The sequence below is a fragment of the Lampetra fluviatilis genome, chromosome 76 (genome assembly GCF_964198595.1).
Source record: "Lampetra fluviatilis chromosome 76, kcLamFluv1.1, whole genome shotgun sequence".
Classification (NCBI taxonomy): Eukaryota; Metazoa; Chordata; class Hyperoartia; order Petromyzontiformes; family Petromyzontidae; genus Lampetra; species Lampetra fluviatilis.
In genome coordinates, this window is record NC_136350.1 from 2716562 (window position 1) to 2743596 (window position 27035).

The window sequence follows — 27035 nt, forward strand, 5'->3', positions numbered from 1 at the left end:
ACCGTGATGAGGGGTGGTCACCGTGATGATGGGTGGTCACCGTGATGATGGGTGGTCACCGTGATGATGGGTGGTCACCGTGATGATGGGTGGTCACCGTGATGATGGGTGGTCACCGTGATGAGGGGTGGTCACCGTGATGAGGGGTGGTCACCGTGATGATGGGTGGTCACCGTGATGATGGGTGGTCACCGTGATGAGGGGTGGTCACCGTGATGATGGGTGGTCACCGTGATGATGGGTGGTCACCGTGATGATGGGTGGTCACCGTGATGATGGGTGGTCACCGTGATGATGGGTGGTCACCGTGATGAGGGGTGGTCACCGTGATGAGGGGTGGTTACCGTGATGATGGGTGGTCACCGTGATGATGGGTGGTCACCGTGATGAGGGGTGGTCACCGTGATGATGGGTGGTCACCGTGATGATGGGTGGTCACCGTGATGATGGGTGGTCACCGTGATGATGGGTGGTCACCGTGATGATGGGTGGTCACCGTGATGATGGGTGGTCACCGTGATGAGGGGTGGTCACCGTGATGAGGGGTGGTCACCGTGATGATGAGTGGTGATCGTTTCACGACGCCGAATCTATTTGGTCCACGTCACAGCGGCGAGCAAGTTGTTAGTTCTTTATTTTTTCTCACATCTCCGCGGTTTTTTTCGCTACGCACTTACACCTTTCGCAAATCAACAACCACAAACAAATCACTTGCTAAATAAGAGAACTCAAGATTGAGCCAAACCATGCACTCCCGATTTAATACAGGATAAGAGCAGCCTTCTCGGAAGAAGCATAATTTTTTTTTTACCCGTCTGAAAATATACTCGGTTTAACACGAAGTAGTAGGGCTTTCGTGACCAATATCATACATGAGGTTCTGTTGGTGGCTTAGATCACGTAAATATCATTGCGTCGCTAAACCCGCCACCACCACAGCCAACCAGTAAGAGTTCCCCACGTCAAGAAAACGTGCCGATTAGTTGCATAGTTCAGCACTAACTGGTGTGTTGGAGTGCAACACCACCGCATTTACAATTCCAGGTTCGACGGTAATTACAAGCGGCATCATTGGGCGACAGCCAGAATTTTGTAGAAATCCTGTTTCATTCTTAAATAGACGGGGAAGTAAAGGCGATGTCGTCACTTGTGAGCCTACCAGTTTGTATGAATCTAGATTTGAAGTTTTCGTGACTGCAGGGATCCATACTCTTTGGTTCTTTCGGTAAAGTCACGTGGGTATAAAATAGAATAAATTAAATCACGACGTTTCGGGCGTAACCCACTGCAAGAAACAATTTATGAAGTTTGTGTTAACGTGACAACCTCTTGCTTAACTGTAAATGTTGTAGTGGGTTTACTCCCCAACACAGATACACAAGTTCTGAACTCGGTAACTAATCGCCACATTTTTTTTACGCGCTTTTTATTAACTCACTTGTTGTTGTATTCTCAAATCTTGTAACTAAATTTTAACCCATTTCCCAATGTGGTATCGACTGCAAACTTGGTATACTTATGTCTTACTGATGACAATACTATATTCTATCATTAAAAATAAATATTTTTCAACAATCTTTGTTACATGTTATGTTTCGGCTTGGGTCTAACTGTCCACGCTCAAATGACGTTGGCTGTAAATCACCACGGCCCCCTTACGTCATGGCAAGCCAAGGGGCCACTTCCTGGAGTCGTGGAGTTCTGCCATTACTCGTACGGTACATTTCATTAAAGCGTGTTTAAAATTTTTTTTTTTTTAAATATCACTTTTTAAATCCTTTATATTAAGTTCGCTTGCTTGCTTGCGTGCGTGCTTGCTTGCTTGCTTACGACCGTGCAAATCTTTCGGTCGTTTTTTAACCCACTTCCCGTGATCCAATCGAGCTGACATTTTCCACACAGACTCGTTGTGCGTGACAATGAATTTTCGTGAATTTTATTGTTCCAAAATCTTACACTGTTTAGGGAAATTTTTTTAAATATTTAATTACCAATTGCTTAATGCTGGCAGACAATCATCTGACCCATAGGTGGCAGCCATCTCAAGCCAGAGGACGAGAGGACTCTAGCCGCCACGCATATAAAGGATTTAGAGTGAAACACTTTGTTTTTACGGGTTAATTTTATTTATGTTCACAGACTCCGATTTGGCTGTGTCGGGGTGGTGGTGGTGGTGACATGTTTAACGTCGCCTTTATATTAACGAGATCTAACCCCACAACAAAAAAAAACTCATGGATGAAAACATACCGTTTTTGTTTCTGTCGGTCCTCAATTCACATCCTTCCATTTAATCATCTCTCACCGAGAGGAGGGAACGAGGGGAAACGATCCAAACCACGCACACCCAGCACCACACCACCACCACCACCACCGCCGCCACACAAACCCCATGAGCCACTCCGCTCACAGGTTTCGCTTTGAAAGACGACTTGGATTCACGTTCGAGTTGCCACGATATTTTTTCTCTCCCGTGACGCGCGATACGAGATCTCTCACTATTACCGTGATGTGCAAGTTGTCGCAATTGTATTTTTGGGACAACCACAGCAATAGTTTCTTGCTGTGGTTGTGCCAGCTGATGTGCGGACGCTTGTCTTGCGCCCAAAACGTCCTCATTTAAACAATTAGATGTTCTACCCACGTGACTTTACCGAAAGAACCAAAGAGTATGGGATCCCTGTAGTCACGAAAAGTTCAAATCTAGATCTCATGCAGACTCGCGCTGCCGACTGCTCCGTGAAATAATTTCACGAAGTGTTGATTTCATGGGCAATGCTTGTCCGGTTACACATTTGACTCCTTCTCACACCACCGTACATAGGCAACCATGGCTAATCGGAGGCGCGTGGCAAAAACTACAACGTGCGGCGCTCACAGCTAAAAAGTGAACCAAGTTGAATTTTGAACGCGGCGGATTTAGTAGTTTGCAGTTAAACGCCACTGGGCCAAGAGACAATTCCGCTACCGACTTGCGTTCCTGCTTCAAGAGACTTTGACCGCGTGGGAAATTTTTAAATGTGTGGACCCCTCAGAGCTGGGAGCCATGCTCACAGCTAAAAGCGAATCAGTTGCATTTTAACGCGACAGGTTTTAGCAGACGCACAGTTTTCCGTGACCGGGCCAAGCGTCAACTCCGCTACGACTTGAGTTCCTGTTGCAAGAGAACTTGGCCGCCGAGTGGCAGAATGAGAAATGTGTGGACCCTCAGGGCTGGGGGCTACGCTCACAAGCTAAAATAAGAGAATCGGTTTAATTTGAAGGCGACAGGTTTGTGCGGTTTGCAGTTCTCCGCGACCGGGCTTGAGAGACAAATTCGCTACGAGCGAGAAACACGGGGGCCACGTGGGCTACGTGCAGACACCATCCACACTGTGGAGTTGAAAAGCAGCAGCAGCAGCAGAGAGAGAAAGCGGCTCACGGGTTTGCCGGTAGCGGTGACGTTGTGCTGTTAACAGGAACTCCGCCAGAGTTGCCATGCGGACTGGGTACCACAGACGCCACGCGTGTACATGTGTGTGTGTGTGCACTGTGTGTGTGTACACTGTGTGTGCGTGTGTACACTGCGTGTGTGTGTACACTGCGTTTGTGTGTGTACACTGCGTGTGTGTGCACTGTGTGTGTGTACACTGTGTGTGTGTGTGTACTGTGTGTGTGTGTACACTGTGTGTGTGTGTGTACTGTGTGTGTGTGTACACTGTGTGTGTGTGTGCACTGTGTGTGTGTGTACACTGTGTGTGTGTGTGCACTGTGTGTGTGTACTGCGGGTGTGTGTACACTGCGTGTACGTGTGTGTGTACACTGCGTGTGTGTGTGCATGTGTGTACACTGTGTGTGTGTACACTGTGTGTGTGTGTGTGTACACTGTGTGTACACTGTGTGTGCGTACACTGTGTGTGTGTGTGTACACTGTATGTGTGTGTACACTGTGTGTGTACACTGCGTTTGTGTGTGTACACTGTGTGTTTGTGTGTACACTGTGTGTGTACACTGTGTGTGTGTGTGTACACTGTGTGTGTACACTGCGTGTGTGTAAACTGCGTGTGTGTAAACTGCGTGTGTGTAGACTGCGTGTGTGTAGACTGCGTGTGTGTACGTGTGTGTGTATGCATGTGTGAACACTGTGTGTATGCATGTGTGTATGTGCATGTGTACGCGTGTGTACGTGTTTGTGTACACCGTGAGGAGCGGTGGCACAGCAGTTAGCGACGCCTCGATTCCCGCTCACGCCCAACACCAGTGACGATTACCCAAACCGGTCCTGGGCCTCCCCTAGCTCGACTCAGCCTTAAATTAGTACCTGGTGTAGCGGTGTGTAGTAAACATCACCATTGAGGGAGACAAAGGCGGCCGGGCGTGGTGCTGGCCACCCACCCCCTCGTGTGCCAACAGTGGCAGCCCTCATAGGCGCTGCTTGCTAACAGCACTTGCCCCAACAGTCTGTGAAGGCTACACGGGGTACCTTTGTCATCTTTAGTGCACATCCGAGCCCGGCCAAAAACGAAGGCTCTCACCTTGGAACTAAACTATCAATTACTTATCGTCGATTATATTCCACTGGTCAACACACTTTTTCTGGCATAAGGTATTCCAACGGGTTTAAGGAAATTTTGGGGGGGTGCTGATTCCAAATCTGGCATCAGTTTTTGTCTATCACATCGGGTTGTTGAGATATCAAATATTGCATTTTCAATAAAAACTGCAGAAGAAAAATATTAAATAAATGTGGATATCTACATGAAATAATATTATAAACACACTATCCTAAAAATACAGCACCATATTTTAACACTAAAGCAGTCACTGACTCGCAACAACTTGCAATCATAAGTGACAGAGTTAATTTCTGGTAAAATCAATGAAAATGGGGTATGCCGATAGCATGAAACTGAGATGTGATGGAGCAAATCTGAGCTCAGATTTGGAATCGGCACCCTGAAATGAGTCTAGAACAGCTGCAAAAGTCCAGGCCAGAAAAACATGTTTTCTTTTTGTTGACCAGTGTTATTTATAAACTAATTTGTATTTTACTTGACCCAGAGGGTAAGGAAGACCCCCCCCCCCCCAAACAGAGCAGCGAAGCCCCCCCCCCCCAACGAGTTGCGTTGTTGCCGCTGCGTGGGAAGAGGGAACAGCGTTGTGGGAGTTTTGTTCTAGATTTGAAGCTTTCGTGACTGCAAGGATTCATATTCTTAGGTTTTTTCGGTAAAGTCACGTAGGTAAAAAAAATAAAAATTAATAAAATAAAAATAAAATAAAAATCACGACGTTTCGAAAGCAAGACGGAAGCTTGTGTTGCCTCCGAAACGTCGTGATTTTTATTTTATTTTTACTTTTATTAATTTTTTTACGTACGTGACTTTACTGAAAAAACCTAACAATATGAATATGAGTTTTGTTTCCCCACCTTCTCGTGGTGTTGTGTGCGAGCGTTGGTGGTGGTGGGGGAGCGCCCCCCCCTTTGCCCCCCTCTCTAAGAGAGGAAGTAGACCTTGTAGAACTTGTTCATCTGCTCCAGGAAGATGAATGTGAGCACCGTGTGTGGGCCCAGCCGGGCGTAGTATGGAGTGAAGCCCTTCCACAAGCTGAAGAAACCTTCCTTGCGAACCACCTTCATCAGCACGTCCTGCAAGGCAGCCGCAGTCACACACACCGTGAGCACAGAGGTCCGAGAGCCACCTTCACCATCACACTGTCGTCTCGGTCAGTCGACCCGTGGCACCTGCTGGGTCTGCCCCGTGACCTCCTGCCAGCGGGCGTTCGACACTTCACGTAGCAGCCTCAACGTGCACATGGCCTGGCACAAGCGTCGTGGTGACGTCACCGCCACTTAGAGGTCGTCTCGGTCAGTCGACCCGTGGCACCTGCTGGGTCTACCCCGTGACCTCCTGCCAGCGGGCGTTCGACACTTCACGTAGCAGCCTCAAGGTGCACATGGCCTGGCACAAGCGTCGTGGTGACGTCACCGCCACTTAGAGGTCGTCTCGGTCAGTGGACCCGTGGCACCTGCTGGGTCTGCCCCGTGACCTCCTGCCAGCGGGCGTTCGACACTTCACGTGGTAGCCTCAAGGTGCACTTGGCCTGGCACAAGCGTCGTGGTGACGTCACCGCCACTTAGAGGTCGTCTCGGTCAGTGGACCCGTGGCACCTGCTGGGTCTGCCCCGTGACCTCCTGCCAGCGGGCGTTCGACACTTCACGTGGTAGCCTCAAGGTGCACTTGGCCTGGCACAAGCGTCGTGGTGACGTCACCGCCACTTAGAGGTCGTCTCGGTCAGTGGACCCGTGGCACCTGCTGGGTCTGCCCCGTGACCTCCTGCCAGCGGGCGTTCGACACTTCACGTAGCAGCCTCAAGGTGCACATGGCCTGGCACAAGCGTCGTGGTGACGTCACCACCACTTAGTGGCTAATGGCGGTTGTTGTTGTGGCAGGATGTGCTGGTGAAGGTATTTTACAAGTCTCTGTGCTCTGTGTGTGTGTGAGACTGTTGCTGGTGCCGTGTGACTGCTGTGTTGTAGTGTGTTTACTCTCCAACACACACACACACCGGTTAGTGCTGAACTAAGTAACTAATTGTCATGTTGTGTTTGCGTGACTCACACTTACTGACTGTAAATGTTGTAGTGGGTTTACTCTCCAACACACACACACACCGGTTAGAACTTAGGAGATCGAACGCACCAGAACTCGAACAAATGGGTGTTCGAGCGATATTTCCGGAACATTTTTTGCCCCGGAAACCGAACGAAATTCGGAGGTCGAACGAGCAATCTTGATCCTGCATAATGCACGGGCATAATATGACTTTAAACCCCCCGCCAAACCTCCTACGCATTCCACAAGTAGTACTAATCGCATATCTGCATTTCCCATAAATATGCTAAATTCCTCTTGATATGCAAATGCCTTTGTCAAGGCGCTCTTCCCCCTCCAACCCAGCTTAAATATACGCTGCCAAGCTTGGTGGTGCTCATTCAGACGCTGTCTTTCCGACAGACCTGTTCTTCTGAACACCACCAGGCTTGGCAGCGTATATTTAAGTATATATTTAAGTATATACGCTGCCAAGCTTGGTGGTGTTAATTCAGATGCTGTCTTTCCAACAGACCTGTTCTTCTGAACACCACCAAGCTTGGCAGCGTATATTTAAGTATATATTTAAGTATATACGCTGCCAAGCTTGGTGGTGTTAATTCAGATGCTGTCTTTCCAACAGACCTGTTCTTCTGAACGCCACCAAGCTTGGCAGCGTATATTTAAGTAAATATTTAAGTATATACGCTGCCAAGCTTGGTGGTGTTAATTCAGATGCTGTCTTTCCGACAGACCTGTTCTTCTGAACACCACCAAGCTTGGCAGCGTATATTTAAGTATATATTTAAGTATATACGCTGCCAAGCTTGGTGGTGTTAATTCAGATGCTGTCTTTCCGACAGACCTGTTCTTCACCTGAGGACGGCTGCTTGCGTTGTGGCCGAAACGTCGTGAGAATTTTATTGTTTGATTTTTATTATTTTATTATTTCCCTTCTACGTGATGACTTTACCGAAAGAACCAAGAAGATGAATCCCTGCCGTCACGAAAGCTTTAAATCGAAATGTAAAAGCATCTATTATGTTAGTTTGCTGCTGTCGTCGTTGTTGTGCGAAGACTGTGTGGTTGCTGTGGTCACTGGGGGCAGGAGGTGTGAGCGCATTTACCAGGCCGTTCTTGTACTCGGGTTTGCCGTCGATCATGCGCATGTTCTGTACCCTGCAGAAGGGGGGCAGGAGGACACCGAGAGAGAGAGAGCGTCACACGTATGGGAGGGGCTGTTCAGACGGCAACATCGCACCAAACAAACCTTCGGAGGATCCAACCAAAACCATCACTTTACCATACATAGCAGGGGTTACAAAAAATATTTCCAAAATTTTAAACAAACAAAAGATCCAGGTTCGTTTCAACACAGTACACAAAATCCGTGAATTGATCCCATCTGTAAAGGATGTGATTCCTGACATGCAATGCCCTGGTGTCTACAAATTGAGTTGTGGTTGTAGTAGCAGTTACATTGGGGAAACTAAGCGACATGTCTCGGACCGTGTTCGTGAACACAAGGCAGATCTGAAACACGGCTAGGACCAATACATCTGCCGTGGCTGATCATTGTTTTAATGCGGTGTGCTCACACGAAATTGATTTTTTCCAAGACGAAGGTACTCTGCAAACCCACCGGCTACCTTCAGAGATTTGTTCATGAAGCCACCCAGATACATAAACACAGACACAGCTTCAACCGAGAGGATGGGTACAACCTGAGCAATCATTGTAAGGACGTTATTAACCAGGTCAAGTCTTAACTGACTGTGATGTTTCCATCCTACCTGCCTATGTCAGCTGTTATTTTCGACTCTCTGTCTCTCTCTCTCTCTCTTAGATCTCTCACAAGTCCTTTGGATTGCACTCTCATGGTGCTAATCTCTCATCAGCGCTGCTGTTGTGCACATATGTGGCGACGATAATCTTACGCGGCGACAGAAGCTCATTTCATGCTAATCTCTCTCTCCCTAATCTCTCTCTCCCTAATCTCCCCCATTAACACAACTGAGGTGCTTGCGTCCGTGGATGGAGTTCCTTTCCAGCTCAGACCCCGCCTGCTTGCCCATCACCACACATACAATCACCTCTTGTTGTTGTTGTTGTTGTAGCTGCTCTCTCGCCGGTTCAGCAGTTCCACTGCTGGATTATTATTTTTTTCCGCCTGAGGACGACCGCTATTGTGTTGCGATCGAAACGTCGTGATGGATTATTTTATTTCTTCTACCCACGTGACTTTACCGAAAGAACCAAAGAGTATAAAGCAGTATTATACTGGTAGGAACCTCCTGGTTACACCAGCCCACAGGGGATTATTGTCTCCGTCGTGCAGGGAGGGGCTGGGTGGGGAGGGTGGAAAGGGGCTGGGTGGGGAGGGTGGGGAGGAGCTGGGTGGGGAGGGTGGGGCTGGGTGGGGAGGGGAGGGTGGGGAGGGGCTGAGTGGGGAGGGTCTGGGTGGGGAGGGGCTGGGTGGGGAGTGTGGAGCTGGGTGGGGAGGGGCTGGGTGGGGAGGGTGGGGGCTGCGTGGGGGGTGGGGAGGGGTGGGGCTGGGTGGGGAGGGGCTGGTCACCCCGTGGTGCCCTTATAAAACTCAACGTTTCACCTACTCACGCCGGCTTGTGCCCGCCCTCACAGTCGGCCATTTTTGCGGAATCCACCACGCCGCCATTGACCCTGCAGGCCATTGACCGAGCAACCCAACGTTCATCATCATCATCGTCATCATCATCATCGTCAACGTCATGATCATCATCATCATCGTCATCATCGTCAACGTCATCATCATCGTCAACGTCGTCGTACCTGGTCTTGACAATGTCGACTGGCATGGAGGCAGCCGTGGTGACAAGTCCGCTCAGCATGCTTGCCCAGAAGTGGCACACAATGTTGTCATTCACGTATCCTGGGGACACACACACACACCACATGGACATCACGGACAGTTAATCACAATCGGTTTAACACGTAGCAAGGGCTTTCGCGAGCAATGTCATCCACAATACAGGTCTCTTTTTGTTGGGTTAGATCGAGTAAATATATGTGTCGTTAAGCCCTCCACCACTCAACCACACAGCCAATTAGTAAGGTTTAGTGTCACGTAAACAGAACGTGGTGCCAATTTGTTATGAGTACAGCACTAACCGGTTGTGTGTTGGAGAGCAAATACACTACTATACACTACACTACTATACACTACTATAAACTACACACTACTACACACTACTATACACTACTATACACTACACTACTATACACTACACTACTATACACTACTATAAACTACACACTACTACACACTACTATACACTACTATACACTACACTACTATACACTACACTACTATACACTACACTACTATACACTACACTACTATACACTACACATTACTATACACTACACTACTATACACTACACTACTTATACACTACCATACACTAAACTACTATACACTACACTACTATACACTACACTACTATACACTACACTACTATACACTACTATACACTACACCATACACTACACTACTATACACTACACTACTATACACTACACTACTATACACTACACTACTATACATTACTATACACTACACACTACTATACACTACACTACTACACACTACACTACTATACATTACTATACACTACACACTACTATACACTACACACTACTACACACTACTACACACTACACTACAATACACCAGCGGTCCCCAACCTTTTTGGCACCAGGGACCGGTTTCGTGGAAGACATCTCACTCCTCAGTGTGCCGGGAAAGGTCCTGGCAAGGATTATTCAACATCGCCTTGCTAGGCACGCTGAGGAGAGGCTTGCGGAGCCCCAATGCGGTTTCAGGAAAGGGCGGTCCTGCACAGATGCCATATTTTCTGTCCGTCTGCTACAGCAGAGGTGTAGGGAATTCCAACAAGACCTACATCTCTGCTTTATTGACCTGGTCAAGGCCTATGATACCATCAGTAGGCCTGGGCTCTGGGTTGTTCTTCGTGCTTTCGGAGTCCCTGACCCTCTGCTCACGATCATTAAGGACCTTCATGATGGCGAGCGGGCCCGGGTAAAACTACGTGGCCGGGAGTCGGAGCCATTCCCTGTACACCTTGGGGTGCGACAGGGATGTCCTCTGGCTCCCACATTATTTAACATCTATTTCGACTGCGTAGTTCGTGAAGCCTTCAATAGCTGTAGTGGAGGAATTTCCATCTGGTACAGATACAATGGGAGGTTGATCGATGCCCGGGTGCGGTCAAGGGATGGCACCCTATTGCTCAACCATGTTATGTATGCCGATGATCTGGTAATTGCTGCTCACTCAGAGGAGGAGTTGGAGGCGCTGCTGCTGAACCTGGAGCATGCCACTAAGAGGTGGGGACTTACCATCAGCTCCACCAAAACTAAGCACCTGCCTGGGTATTTTGTACCATCGGACACTCCACCCCCACAACTCCCAATTGGTGATAGGGGAGTTGTGGAGAAAGTGGAGAGTTTCCCATACCTGGGCAGTGTGCTTATGACTGGCTCCAGTTTATCAGCAGAGGTCTCACTCCGAACCAGTCGAGTGGCATTATCTTTTAATCGGTTGCATAACGCTATGTGGAAGCTACCTGGTCTGTCGCTCCACACGAAGCTTCAGGTCTTCTCGGCCACAGTCGTTCCCTGCCTTCTCAACGCTTGCGAAACGTGGACCCCCCCTAATGGAACATCTTCGCCGGTTAGAAACATTTAGGCTGGCCTGCCTACGATCCATCCTGGGTTTAACCAGGCTGGATTGTGTGAGGAGCTCACAAATCCTTGAAAGATCTGGACAAAGTCCCATCGGTGAGCTCCTCCGGTAGGCAAGGCTGCGTTGGCTGGGTCATGTAGCCCGCATGCCCAGCGACCGCATGCCTAAACAGCTTTTGTTCGGCCGTATCGACGGGGCGAAATGGGCGCGGTACGGGCTAGAGAAGAGATGGAGTGATGTGGTACAGGAGGACGTGGAGCTGAGTGGACTTGCCGATGACTGGTACCAGCGGTGTCAAGATCGGCCTCTGTGGAGGAGGCTCGTGAAGGACGCTACTGGGCAGTTGGAGGCAGTCGCCCTCCAACAACAACGGAGGGCGGAGGAGCGACGCTCATAACAACGAGCGGAGCGCCGGGTGGCTAAAGCACAGCAAGTTGGCACAGTAGGGGGCACAGGTGGTGCATCAGCCAGTCATCTCGGTCATCTCGGTCAGTCGACCCGTGGCACCTGCTGGGTCTGCCCCGTGACCTCCTGCCAGCGGGCGTTCGACACTTCACGTGGCCTCAAGGTGCACATAGCCTGGCACAAACGTCGTGGTGATGTCACCGCCACTTAAGTGGCGAATGGCGGTTGTTGTTGTTGAGTGTGTGAGTCAGTGTGAGTGTGAGATATTGAGTGTGTGAAAGACTGAGTGAGTGTGTGTGTGAGTGATTGTGTGAGAGTGTGAGTGAGGGAGTGTGGATGCGAGAGTGAGTGAGGGAGTGTGTGTGAGTATGAGTGAGTGTGTGAGAGTGTGTGTGAGTATGAGTGAGTGTGTGAGAGTGAGTGTGAGTGAGGGAGGGTGTAAGAGTGTGAGTGTGAGTGTTTGAATGTGAGAGTGAGTGTGAGAGTGAGTGTGAGAGTGAGTGTGAGAGTGAGTGAGTGAGAGTGAGTGAGTGTGTGTGTGTGAGTGTGAGAGTGAGTGAGTGAGTGTGAGTGAGTGAGTGAGTGTGAGAATGTGTGAGTGTGGTCACCCGTGTCGAGCAGGAACTGCTTGGCTTGTGAGTAGGAGGCGAGTTGAGCGGCGTTCACCACCACGGCTCTCGCCATCGTGGGGACGCAGCCCTGTCACACCGCACACACAACGTACACAGCATACACATACACATAGCATACACACACAGTATACACACACAGCACACACACACAGCACACACACAGAGCATACACACATAGCATACACACAGGATACACACACAGCGCACACACACACACAGTATACACACACAGCACACACACAGCACACACACACACACAGTATACACACACAGCACACACACACACACAGTATACACACACAGCACACACACACAGTATACACACAGCACACACAGTATACACACACAGTATACACACAGCACACACAGTATACACACACAACACACACACAGTATACACACACAGCACACACACAGCACACACACACACAGTATACACACACAAGACATACACAGTATATACACACACACAGTATATACACACAGCACACACACACACAGTATACACACACACGACATACACACACACGCACAGTATATACACACACAGCACACACACACGCACAGTATACACACAGCACACACACACAGTATACACACATAGCACACACACACACAGTATACACACACAGCATACACACAGCATACACACACAACACACACACACAGTATACACACAGTATACACACATAGCACACACACACAGTATACACACACACACAGTATACACACACAGCACACACACACACAGTGTACACACACAGCACACACACACACAGTACACACACACAGCACACACACGGCACACACACACAGCACACACAGTATACACACACAGCACACACACACACAGCATACACACACAGCACACACACACACAGTATACACACACAGCACACACACACACAGCATACACACACAGCACACACAGCACACACACACACGGCACACACACACAGCATACACACACAGCACACAGCATACACATACACACAGCACACAGCATACACATACACACACCACACACACACAGCATACACATAGCATACACACACACTTACACAGCATACACACAGTACACACACACAGCACACACACACAGCGTAGAGCACACACACACACAGAGCATACACAGCACACACACACAGCATACAGCACACACACACACAGCATACAGCACACACACACACAGCACACACAGCATATAGCACGAACAGTCTGTTAAGGCTACACGGGGGATCTTTGTCTTTGGTGATGGTGGTGGAGGTTGGGGGTGGTGGAGAGTGGTGGTGGTGGCACTGGTAGTGGCGGTGGTGGTGGAGGGTGGTGGTGGTGGCGGTGGTGGTGGTGGTGGAGGTTGGTGGTGGTGGAAGTTGTTGGTGGTGGTGTTGGTGGTGGTACTGGTGATGGTGGTTGTTACGAACCCTCCACAGTGTGAGGACCCCCTCCTCGCGTACGATGCGGAACAGCGCATCCAGCACGTTCCTGTAGCCACGACGCTGGTCCAAGGGCAGCCTACACCACGTGGGGAGGGTGGGGAGGGGAGGGAGGGGGGGGAGGGGAGGGAGGGGGAGGAGAGGGAGGGGAGGGAGGTGAGGGGGGGGGAGGGAGGGGAGGGGGAGGGGAGGGAGGGGAGGGGAGGGAGGGGAGAGAGGGGAGGGAGGGGAGGGGTGGGGGGGGAGGGGAGGGAGGGGAGGGGAGGGAGGGGAGGGGGAGGGGAGAGAGGGGAGGGGAGGGAGGGGAGGGAGGGGAGAGAGGGGAGGGGTGGGGGGGAGGGGAGGGAGGGGGAGGGGAGGGAGGGGAAGGGAGGGAGGGGAGGGAGGGGAGAGAGGAGAGAGAGGGGAGGGAGGGGAGGGGTGGGGGGGGAGGGAGGGGGAGGGGAGGGAGGGGAGGGAGGGGAGGGAGGGGGGGGAGGGGAGGGAGGGGAGGGGAGGGGAGGGAGGGGAGGGAGGGGAGGGGAGGGAGGGGAGGGGTGGGGGGGGGAGGGAGGGTGGGGAGGGAGGGGAGAGAGGGGAGGGAGGGGAGGGGAGGGAGGGGAGAGAGGGGAGGGGAGAGAGGGGAGGGGAGGGAGGAGAGGGAGGGGAGAGAGGGGAGGGAGGGGAAGGGTGGGGGGGGAGGGAGGGGGAGGGGAGGGAGGGGAGGGAGGGGAGGGAGGTGAGGGGGGGGGAGGGAGGGGAGGGGGAGGGGAGAGAGGGGAGGGGAGGGAGGGGAGGGGAGGGAGGGGAGGGAGGGGAGGGAGGTGAGGGAGGTGAGGGGGGGGGGGAGGGAGGGGAGGGGGAGGGGAGGGGAGAGAGGGGAGGGAGGGGAGGGAGGAGAGAGAGGGGAGGGGTGGGGGGGGAGGGGAGGGAGGGGGAGGGGAGGGAGGGAGGGGTGGGGGGGGAGGGGAGGGGGAGGGGATGGAGGGGAGGGAGGGAGGGAGGAGAGGGAGGGGAGAGGGGAAGGGAGGGAGGGGAGGGAGGGGAGAGAGGGGAGAGAGGGGAGGGAGGGGAGGGGTGGGGGGGGAGGGAGGGGGAGGGGAGGGAGGGGAGGGAGGGGAGGGAGGGGAGGGGAGGGAGGGGGGGGAGGGGAGGGAGGGGAGGGAGGGGAGGGGTGGGGGGGGAGGGAGGGTGGGGAGGGAGGGGAGAGAGGGGAGGGAGGGGAGGGGAGGGAGGGGAGGGGAGAGAGGGGAGGGGAGGGAGGAGAGGGAGGGGAGAGAGGGGAGGGAGGGGAAGGGTGGGGGGGGAGGGGAGGGAGGGGGAGGGGAGGGGAGGGAGGGGAGGGAGGTGAGGGGGGGGAGGGAGGGGAGGGGAGGGGAGAGAGGGGAGGGGAGGGAGGGAGGGGAGGGGAGGGGAGGGAGGGGAGGGAGGGGGGGAGGGAGGGGAGGGGGAGGGGAGGGGGGAGAGGGGAGGGGAGGGAGGGAGGGGAGGGGAGGGAGGGGAGGGAGGGGGGGAGGGAGGGGAGGGGGAGGGGAGGGGAGGGGAGGGAGGGGAGGGAGGGGGAGGGGAGGGAGGGAGGGGGAGGGGAGGGGAGGGGGAGGGGATGGAGGGGAGGGAGGGAGGGAGGGAGGAGAGGGAGGGGAGAGAGGGGAAGGGGAGGGTAATGGAGTAGAGGGAATGGGAGAGGGATTATTATTGTCATTGCGAAATATTTTTGCCGCAATTCAAACTCTTTGGCAGTTTGCGAAACGTAATTGGGAGAGACAGAGAGAGACACAGACTCCAAATATACAGCAGCAGGCATCAGGGTCGGGGTCAAACCCACGACCTCCTGCATACCAGGCGAGGTAGTCAACATCTCCTAGCCACCGTGATGATGATGAGAGAGAGACACAGACTCCAAATATACAGCAGTAGCAGGCATCGTCAGGGTCGGGATCGAACCCACGACCTCCTGTATACCAGGCGAGGTAGATAACATCTCCTAGCCACCGTGATGATGAGAGAGACACAGACTCCAAATATACAACAGCAGCAGGCATCAGGGTCAGGGTCAAACCCACGACCTCCTGTATACCAGGCGAGGTAGTTAACATCTCCTAGCCACCGTGATGATGATGATGAGAGAGACACAGACTCCAAATATACAACAACAGGCATCAGGATCGGGGTCAAACCCACGACCTCATTTGAGTCTGAGTCGACCTAGGGGAGGCCCAGGAACGGTTCAGATAACACTGGTCAACAAAAACAAACTTTTTTTTTCTGGCCTGAACTTTAGCAGCTGTTCTAGAGTAATTTCAGGGTGCTGATTCCAAATCTGATCTCAGATTTGCTCTATCACATCTCATTTTTAAATCCTTTATATTAAGTTCGCTTGCTTGCTTGCGTGCGTGCTTGCTTGCTTGCTTACGACCGTGCAAATCTTTCGGTCGTTTTTTAACCCACTTCCCGTGATCCAATCGAGCTGACATTTTCCACACAGACTCGTTGTGCGAGACACTGTTTAGGGAAAACAAATTAAATATTTAATTACCAATTGCTTAATACTGGCAGACAATCATCTGACCCATAGGTGGCAGCCATCTCAAGCCAGAGGACGAGAAGATTCTAGCCGCCACGCATATAAAGGATTTATAGTGAAAAACTTTGTTTTTACGGGTTTACTTGTTATGCTATCGGAATACCCCATTTTCATTGATTTCACCCGAAATTAACTCCGTCACTTATGATTGCAAGTTGTTGCGAGTCAGTGACTGCGTTAGTGTTAAAACATGGTGCTGTATTTTTAGGATAGTGTGTTTATAATATAATTTTATGTAGATATCCACATTTATTTAATATTTTTCTTCTGCAGTTTTTATTGAAAATGCAATATTTGATATCTCAAAAACCTGACGTGATAGACAAAAACTGATTCCAGATTTGGAATCAGCACCGCCCCAAAATTACCTTTTGGAATACCTCATGCCAGAAAAATTATGTTGACCAGTGTTATCTTTGTTGTGGGAAACACACAGCCTGCAGCTTGGGAACCCGCCTGACCTCAGTTGAAATGTATCTGTAGCCGAGTCCTGCCTCTGACGCTCATGTGTTGGTGGTTTTTGTCGTTACACAAACACCAAACAGGCGGCACACACCAAGACGCACGTGCACACGCGTGACACGTCACACGCCACTGATCAGTAACATCTCACGCGACACGCACCACGCACACGCCACCAACACGCCACCACCAGAGGTCGCAAACGGGTTTTGATTCCTTACCCGTACCCGGCCGTATCCGTACCCTATACCCATACCCGACCGGGTACGGGTATCGGGTACCCGATTGCGACCTCTGGGATGAAGCCATGTTGCAGGCGCGGGTGGGTTGATTCTAGGAACTTGAATTGTGAGAAGAGACAAGACGTTGGGAAATGAGTGACAAACGGTGACTCACCCAGTGACTCACGGCCTACCCGTACCCGGCCGCCCCAGGGTCGCAAACGGCTACCCGTACCCGTACCTGGCCGGGTACGGGTAGCCAGGTATGGGGTAGGTTACGGGTATCGGGTACCCGGTTGCGACCTCTGGCGACCACACAAACGCAACACCACAAACAAGACAAAGACAAAGATCTCCCAGGTAGCCTGTAGCAAGTGCTGTTGGGGGCAAGTGCTGTTAGGGGCCATCCATAAATGACGTCACGCACCTCGGGGGGGGGGGGGGGGGTCAGACATTTGTGACGATTGGTGGGGTGGAGGTTTGAGAAATGTGACGTCACATCAAAATGCGCAACTTTAAATAAATGTAGACAACACGTTCAGAAACGTCGTGAGAATTGTATTTTATTGTTTTACGTGAATGTATTCTTGTTTCTTTCGGTAAAGTCATCACGTAGAAGGGAAATAATAAAATAATCAAAAATATAAAACATTATAAAATTCTTAGCCATAATATGACTTTGAGACCCCCTCACCAACCTACACATTCCACAAGGAGTGACTAATCCCATATCTGCATTTGTCATCAATATGCTAAATTCCGCTGTTGATATGTAAACTCCTTTGTCAAGGCGCCATTCCTTCCCCCGACCCAACTTAAATATACGCTGCCAAGCCTGGTGGTGTTAATTCAGACGCCGTCTTTCCGACAGACCTGTTCTACACCTGAAGACGGCTGCTTGCATTGTGGCCGAAACGTCGTGAAAATTGTATTTTATTATCTTTTATTTTTATTATTTTATTATTTCCCTTCTACGTGACTTTACCGAAAGAACCAAGAAGATGAACCCTGTGTGACAGTTATTTTAACCGACCCTGGGCCACCTCCCCTAGGTCGACTCAGCCTCAAATGAGTACCTGGTGCGTTATGCGTAGTAAACATCGCCACTGGGGAGACAAAGGCGGCCGGGCGTGGTGCTGGCCACCCACCCCCTCGTGTGCCGTGCCGGCCTTCATAGGTGCTACTCGCTAACAGCACTTGCCCCAAGAGTCTGGTTAAGGCTATATGGGGGGTCTTTGTTATGTCTTTGTCTCTATAGGTCTCTATGGGTGTCTATTGGTCTCTGTGTGAGTCTATGGGTCTCTGCTGCGTGAGTCTACGGGTCTCTGTGAGTCTACGGGTCTCTGTGAGTCTAAGGGTCTCTGTGAGTCTACGGGTCTCTGCTGTGCGAGTCTATGGGTCTCTGTGTGAGTCTATGGGTCTCTGCTGTGCGAGTCTATGGGTCTCTGTGTGAGTCTATGGGTTTCTGTGTGAGTCTACGGGTCTCTGTGTGAGTCTATGGGTCTCTGTGTGAGTCTACGGGTCTCTGTGCGAGTTTATGGGTCTCTGTGTGAGTCTACAGGTCTCTGTGCGAGTCTACGGGTCTCTGTGTGAGTCTATGGGTCTCTGTGTGAGTCTATGGGTCTCTGTGTGAGTCTGGGTCTCTGTGTGAGTCTATGGGTCTCTGTGTGAGTCTACAGGTCTCTGTGCGAGTCTACGGGTCTCTGTGTGAGTCTATGGGTCTCTGTGTGAGTCTATGGGTCTCTGTGTGAGTCTATGGGTCTCTGTGTGAGTCTACGGGTCTCTGCTGTGTGAGTCTATGGGTCTCTGTGTGAGTCTATGGGTCTCTGTGTGAGTCTATGAGTCTCTGTGTGAGTCTACGGGTCTCTGTGCGAGTCTATGGGTCTCTGCTGTGTGAGTCTATGGGTCTCTGTGCGAGTCTATGGGTCTCTGTGTGAGTCTACAGGTCTCTGTGCGAGTCTACGGGTCTCTGTGTGAGTCTATGGGTCTCTGTGTGAGTCTATGGGTCTCTGTGTGAGTCTATGGGTCTCTGTGTGAGTCTACGGGTCTCTGTGTGAGTGTATGGGTCTCTGCTGTGTGAGTCTATGGGTCTCTGTGCGAGTCTATGGGTCTCTGTGTGAGTCTACAGGTCTCTGAGCGAGTCTACGGGTCTCTGTGTGAGTCTATGGGTCTCTGTGTGAGTCTATGGGTCTCTGTGTGAGTCTATGGGTCTCTGTGTGAGTCTATGGGTCTCTGTGTGAGTCTACGGGTCTCTGTGTGAGTCTATGGGTCTCTGTGTGAGTCTACGGGTCTGTGTGAGTCTATGGGTCTCTGTGTGAGTCTATGGGTCTCTGTGTGAGTCTACGGGTCTCTGTGTGAGTCTACAGGTATCTGTGTGAGTCTACGGGTCTCTGTGTGAGTCTATGGGTATCTGTGTGAGTCTACGGGTCTCTGTGTGAGTCTACGTGTCTCTGCTGTGTGAGTCTATGGGTCTCTGTGCGAGTCTATGGGTCTCTGTGTGACTCAACAGGTATCTGCTGTGTGAGTCTACAGGTCTCTGCGTGAGTCTACGGGTCTCACCTGCCGTCGGCCGTCATGCGGATGAGCGCCACCTCTGCTGGGGTGCCCACAAAGGCTCCCGTGGCCCCGGCCACCATGCCGATGGCCGCCTTGGCGAAGAAGTTTGGAGGTGCCCCATCGTCGCTCGTCAGGCGCTCCAGCAGCACCGTGTAGATGCCCAGACGTGTCGTCGTGTACGTAGCCTGGCGCAGCAGTCCCGCGGACAGCCTGGCGAGTGGGGTGGGTGTGGGGTGAGTGTGAGGGCGGGCGCACGAGGTGAGACACGGAGCAGACACGGTTTGACGCTATTTTATAAAAAAAAAAATGTTACCAGGCAACACAGAATCAGAATATTGCATTGATACCGCAGGATAAAATATAGCGCTAGGTTTTTTACCCTTTCAACTGGTACAAAAACTGACACCGTTATACAAGGCATCGTGTTTGCAATAACCACAACGCAAGCAGTCAATATGCAAACAAAAATAAAACAACTCTGATGATGATAATGTGCACTGTCCTTGAAGTTGATTGGTCCACACCCGAGACAGCTTTTCTTAGAGCCTAGTCTCCATTGGTGTTGGACCAGATGACGCCACGGCCTGCACGCTGTTGCGGTGTTCCACACACTCACCCACACCTCACTCACCCACACACTCGCCCGCACACTTGCCCGCTCACTCACCCGGTGTAGATGCCCCGCACGCACACACTGACCCACACACTCACCCACTCACTCACCCGCTCACTCACCCACCCACTCACTCACCCGCTCACTCACCCACCCACTCACCCACCCACTCACCCCCCCACCCACACACCCACCCCCCCACCCACACACCCACCCCCCCACCCACTCACCCACCCACTCACCCACACACCCACCCACTCACCCACTCACCCACACACCCACCCACTCACCCACCCACTCACCCACCCACTCACTCACTCACTCACCCACCCACCCACCCACCCACTCACCCACCCACTCACCCACCCCCACACTCACCCGGTGTAGATTCCCCGCACGCCCTCCTTGCGCAGGATGGAGGCTACGGCCTGCACGCTGTTGCGGTGTTCCACACACTCACCCACTCACTCACCCACCCACTCACTCACACACCCACACACTCACCCACCCACTCACTCACTCACCCACCCACACACACACCCACTCACTCACCCACACACTCACCCACCCACTCACTCACTCGCCCACACACTCACCCCCCCACCCACTCACTCACCCACTCACTCACCCGGTGTAGATTCCCCGCACGCCCTCTTTGCGCAGGATGGAGGCCACGGCCTGCACGCTGTTGCGGTGTTCCCGGGCTCCGCCGCCCTCCCCGCTCAGCTGCATGCGATTCTTCACCAGGTCCAGCGGCTGCACAAACACCGTGGCAGCCATTCTGCACAAACACCAAGACAAACATCACCACCCGCTGTAGGGTGAGTGAGTGTGTGGTATCTACACAGGGTGAGTGAGTGTGTGGTATGCATTTACACTGAGACATCTCCTTTACCAGTGGCAAAATATAGTAATAGGTGTTTACCCTTTCAACTGGTATAAAAACTTCAAGGACAGTGCATATCATTATCATCATCAGAGTTGTTTCTTTATGTTTGCATTTTGACTGCTTGTGTTGTGATCTATGCAAACATGACTCCTCGTAAAAAAACGTGTCAGTTTTGTTGCCAGATAAGGGTAAAAAAACAATTTTTTTACTGGCAAATGAGGTACCAATGGTGTAAATGCTTACCCCGAGCTCTCATACTCTGATAGTGCGCTGTCTTTGAGTTATGCGCCTTTTGGCGTCATCTGGTCGAACACCATGTGAGACTGGGCTCTAAGAGAAAGCTGCCTCGGGTGTGGACCAATCAACTTCAAGGACAGTGCATATCATTATCAGAGTTGTGTTTTTTTGTTTGCATTTCACTGCAAGCATTGTGGTTAATGTAAGCATGATTCCTTGCCAAAAGGTGTCAGTTTTCCTGCCAGAAAAAAGGGGAAAAACCCTGTTAGTATATTTTGGTACTGGCAAAGGTCCCATGATGTACTAAACTACTAAACTATTTGTTTCGTGGGTACGTTGTAGCTTTGTTTGCAGAAGCGACGCTGGCCATCACACAAACGATATCTGCTCATCGAAAGTGTCTTATCATTTTCTTGGTTCATCTTCTTGGTTCTTTCGGTAAAGTCACGTAGAAGGGAAATAATACAAATTAAACTTCATAAAATAATACAATTCTCACGACGTTTCGGCCACAACGCAAGCAGCCGTCGTCAGGTGAAGAACAGGTCTGTCGGAAAGACAGCGTCTCGTTCAGAAGAACAGGTCTGTCGGAAAGACAGCGTCTCATTCAGACGCTGTCTTTCCGACAGACCTGTTCTTCACCTGAGGACGGCTGCTTGCGTTGTGGCCGAAACGTCGTGAGAATTGTATTTTATAATGTTTTATTTTTATTATTTCATTATTTCCCTTCTACGTGATGACTTTACTGAAAGAACCAAGAAGATGAATCCCTGCACTCACGAAAGCTTTAAATCGAAAGTGTCTTATCATCATCATCACCGCGTGGAACTTTATACAGCAGCAGCAGCAGCCAAATCACTCTGACCGCGTGGTGACGTTGATTCTAAACGAGGAGGAAAAAAAACAGAGGAGGACCCAGAGACACATCCATGCAGTGACCGCGGGGAGCGACAGAGAGAGAGAACACGCAAACTCTAAATATAGAGCAGGCGCTGTCAGGGTCTCAAACGGGTTTTGATTCCTTACCCGTACCCGGCCGCACCAGGGTCGCAAACGGGTACCCGTACCCCTACCCGTACCCTACCCGTACCCTACCCGTACCCTACCCGTACCCTACCCGTACCCGGCTGGGTATCGGGTAGGGTACGGGTAACGGGTACCCGATTGCGACCTCTGGGATGAAGCCACGTTGCAGGCGCGGGTGGGTTGATTCTAGGAACTTGAATTGTGAGAAGAGACAAGACGTTGGGAAATGAGTGACAAACGGTGACTCACCAGTGACTCACGGCCTACCCGGCTACCCGTACCCGGCCGCACCAGGGTCGCAAACGGGTACCTGTACCCGTACCCGGCCGGGTACGGGTAGCCGGGTATCGGGTAGGGGTACGGGTATCGGGTATCCGGTTGCGACCTCTGGCGGGCGCTGTCAGGGTCGGGATGAAACCCACGACACCACCTCCTGCATGCCAGGCGTGGGAGTTAAGTAGCAGCCAGCGCTAAAGCCCCTGCAGTCGGCAATGCCACGCAGAGGTCGCCCGTTCAAATTCCAATATCCCCCGGGGCAAGGAGACACTGCTGAGTCGTTACGTAGCCGACGCGGTTGTGGTGGCGTGTGGCCGTGTGCACGGGAGACTTCTCCGCTTACGAACATTCGAACCTACGAATGTTCGGAGATACGATCAAACCCGTCCCCCCGTGCGTCGCGTTGTGCTCACTGTTGACAACGCTCTTTGCCCGTTACAGGTTGAGTTATGATAAGGAGAAGAGATAAACTGTGCAGACATCTCTCGGTTAAGTTTTTCAAGAGAACAGAGAGGAAACACCAGCGCCAAAGGGAATTATCATCGACATCTGCAGAACGTGAAGAACCAGTGGCATCTACAGAACGTGAAGAACCAGTGGCATCTACAGAACGTGAAGAACTAGTGGCATCGACATCTACAGAACATGAAGAACCAGTGGCATCTACATCTGCAGAACGTGAAGAACCAGTGGCATCTACATCTGCAGAACATGAAGAACCAGTGGCATCTACATCTGCAGAACGTGAAGAACCAGTGGCATCTACATCTACAGAACGTGAAGAACCAGTGGCATCTACATCTGCAGAACATGAAGAACCAGTGGCATCTACATCTGCAGAACGTGAAGAACCAGTGGCATCGACATCTACAGAACGTGAGGAACCAGTGGCATCTACATCTACAGAACATGAAGAACCAGTGGCATCTACATCTGCAGAACGTGAAGAACCAGTGGCATCGATATCTGCAGAACGTGAAGAACCAGTGGCATCTACAGAAGGTGAAGAACCAGTGGTATCTACATCTACAGAACGTGAATAAGCAGTGGCATCTACATCAACATAACATTCTGCATATACATTATGTATGCACATTAATAATATGCATATTACATGTACATTACGTATATGCATCTTGTAAACCCATTATATATATAGACTATGCATGTGCATATTTTGTGTATACACTATGCACATACACTGTGCAAACACATTATGCATTTGCGTTGTGTATATACATTTCGCGAACCAGTACGAGGAGTCGCTGAATCGATTCCGCTGTTTACCCTCCCCGGGGTACAGTTCCCGAACCGACGGGACAAAGACAAAAGTCTCCACCACATAGCCTCCAACGGACTGTCTGGGCGGGGGGATGCAAGTGCAGTTAGTTAGTAGGGAGTAGCAGCAGTGCCGATGAAGGATGGGTGGGTGGCCAGACCCCCACAGAAATACACAGAGACCCCCACAGAGACCCACAGAGACCCACAAAGACACACAGAGACACACAGAGACCCACAGACTCACAGAGACCCACAGACTCACAGAGACCCCTACAGACCCACAGAGACCCACAGAGACCCACAGACTCACAGAGACCCCCACAGACTCAGAGACCCACAGAGACCCACAGACTCACAGAGACCCCCACAGACCCACAGAGACCCACAGACCCACAGAGACCCACAGAGACCCACAGACTCACAGAGACCCACAGACTCAGAGACCCACAGACTCACAGAGACCCCTACAGACCCACAGAGACCCACAGAGACCCACAGACTCACAGAGACCCCCACAGACCCACAGACTCAGAGACCCATAGACTCAGAGACCCACAGAGACCCACAGAGACCCACAGAGACTCACAGAGACACACAGAGACACACAGAGACACACAGAGACCTCGAAACACACAGAGACACAGAGACCCATAGAGACCCACAGAGACCCACAGAGACTCACAGAGACCCACAGAAATACACAGAGACCCATAGAGATACACAGAGACCCATAGAGTCCCACACACACACAGACAAAGTTCCCCCGTGTAGCCTCCAACAGACTGTCGGGGCAAGTGCTGTTAGCGAGCACCTATGAAGTGCAACACTGCGGGCACACACAGAGAGGGTGGGTGGCGGGCACCAATACCAATACCCGCGTCATAGGTGACGGTGACAACACCACGGCGCCTGTGCCAGGCTAGGTGCACTTTGAAGCTATCACGTGAAGCGTGGAAGGTTCGCTCGCCGACAGGGAGGTCTCGGGACAGAACCCAGCAGGTGCCATGGGTTGGCTGACTTCTGTGCCAGGCTAGGTGCAGGAGAAGGTCACGGGACAGACCCAGCAAGTGCCATGGGTTGACTGCTGTGCCAGGCTAGGTGCAGGAGGAGGAGGTCACGTGACAGACCCAGCAGGTGCCATGAGTTGCCTGACTGAGATGACCGGTAGATGCACCACACCAAGCTGTACCCTCTACTGTGCCAGGCTAGGTGCAGGAGGTCTCGGGACAGAATCCAGCAGGTTCAAGTTCAAGTTCATTTATTAGGTATAGCCCTGTGAGCCATTTGGCTCTTGAATCGGGTGCAACCGCAACAAACAAAAACAAAAAACATCTTAAAGTGACTATGTGACTGAGTGCAAACAGAAAATCCAAGAAAAGACAGCAAAGTATTGCAGAAAAAAACACCGTACACCAACGCTGTACAACAACAACCACAAGACAACTTAGATTAAGGCCATCAGTCTAACTCTGTACTACAACAACACAAACATGGCCAAACCAATACACTTTTCGAAATCACCAAAATAAAGGTGCCATGGGTTGCCTGACTTATGTGCCAGGCTAGGTGCAGGAAGTCTCGGGACAGAACGCAGCAGGTACCATGGGTTGACTGCTGTGCCAGGCTAGGTGCAGGAGGAGGTCACGTGACAGACCCAGCAGGTGCCATGGGTTGACTGCTGTGCCAGGCTAGGTGCAGGAGGAGGAGGTCACGGGACAGACCCAGCAGGTGCCATGGGTTGGCTGACTGCTGTGCCAGGCTAGGTGCAGGAGGAGTAGGTCACGTGACAGACCCAGCAGGTGCCATGGGTTGGCTGACTGCTGTGCCAGGCTAGGTGCAGGAGGAGGAGGTCACGTGACAGACCCAGCAGGTGCCATGGGTTGACTGCTGTGCCAGGCTAGGTGCAGGAGGAGTAGGTCACGTGACATACACAGTAGGTGCTATGGGTTGGCTGCTGTGCCAGGCTAGGTGCAGGAGGTCACGGGGCCGCCTTTGTCTCCCCGAGCGGCCGTGACCCCGGGAGGTCAAAGGTCAAAGGGCACAGGGACCGCGATCCGCTGCACCACCGCTCGGCAGAGGAATCGCAGCGCGCCGATTCCAGCGACACGATTCCTCCCCCCCCACCACCACCAGCACTGCAGTTGAAGTCATGAATCGAGGAATCGATTCTCGATTCGCAGCCCGTGCTGCTGTCAAAGACTCCGAGACGCACCGCAACCTGCACCCCCCTCCCTGCTCCCCCTTTCCTTGCTCCCCCCTCCCCCCTGCCCCCCCCCCTCTCTCTCTGCTCCCCCCCCGTGTGTGCCAGTGCATCTCTGCCTACTCCCTCATGTCCCCGTGTCACTGCCCCCCCCTCTCCCCCTGCTCCCCCCCCCTCCCTGCTCCCCTCTCTCTCCCTGCATCCCCCGTGTGTGCCAGTGCATCTCTGCTCCCTCTGCCTGCCACCCCCCCCCCGTGTCTCTCCCTGACCCCCCCCCTGCTCCCCCCCTGCTCCCCCCCCCGTGTGTCTCTCTGCCCCCCCTCTCTCTGCTCCCCTCCTCCCCTCCGCTCCCCCCCTCCTCCTCCCCTGCTCCCCCCGTGTGTCTCTCTCTGCCCCCCCCTTCTCTCATGTCCCTGCTTCCCCCCTCCTCCCCTGCTCCCCCCTCCTGCCCCCCCTCCCTGCTCCCCCTCCCCCCCCTGCCCCCCCCTCCCCCCCCTGCCCCCCCCTCCCCCCCCCTGCCCCCCGCTCCCCCCCCTCCCTGCCCCCCCCTGCCCCCCCCTGCCCCCCCCTGCCCCCCCCGTGCTCCCCCCTGCCCCCCCCGTGCTCCCCCCTGCCCCCCCCGTGCTCCCCCCGTGCTCCCCCCTGCCCCCCCCGTGCTCCCCCCTGCCCCCCCCGTGCTCCCCCTGCCCCCCCCGTGCTCCCCCCTGCCCCCCCGTGCCCCCCCGTGCTCCCCCCTGCCCCCCCCGTGCTCCCCCCTGCCCCCCCCGTGCTCCCCCCTGCCCCCCCGTGCTCCCCCCTGCCCCCCCCGTGCTCCCCCCTGCCCCCCCCGTGCTCCCCCCTGCCCCCCCCGTGCTCCCCCCCTGCCCCCCCCCGTGCTCCCCCCTGCCCCCCCCCGTGCTCCCCCCTGCTCCCCCCTGCTCCC

At 52.7% G+C, this 27035-nt stretch overlaps 1 protein-coding gene across 1 annotated transcript in view; it reads right to left on the bottom strand.

Annotated features, from left to right (window-relative positions):
• Positions 1 to 617: 617 nt before the first annotated feature.
• Positions 618 to 27035, bottom strand: part of SLC25A11 (solute carrier family 25 member 11) — a 30571-nt gene continuing 4153 nt past the window's right edge. The window contains exons 2-8 of the mRNA XM_078883976.1: positions 20833 to 20985; positions 19595 to 19801; positions 13778 to 13868; positions 12330 to 12420; positions 9381 to 9480; positions 7700 to 7751; positions 618 to 5626 (exon numbers count right to left, since the gene is read on the bottom strand). Coding sequence (XP_078740102.1) covers positions 5474 to 5626; positions 7700 to 7751; positions 9381 to 9480; positions 12330 to 12420; positions 13778 to 13868; positions 19595 to 19801; positions 20833 to 20985 — 847 coding nt within the window. The 3' untranslated portion in view covers positions 618 to 5473. The remainder of the gene's footprint in view (positions 5627 to 7699; positions 7752 to 9380; positions 9481 to 12329; positions 12421 to 13777; positions 13869 to 19594; positions 19802 to 20832; positions 20986 to 27035) is intronic.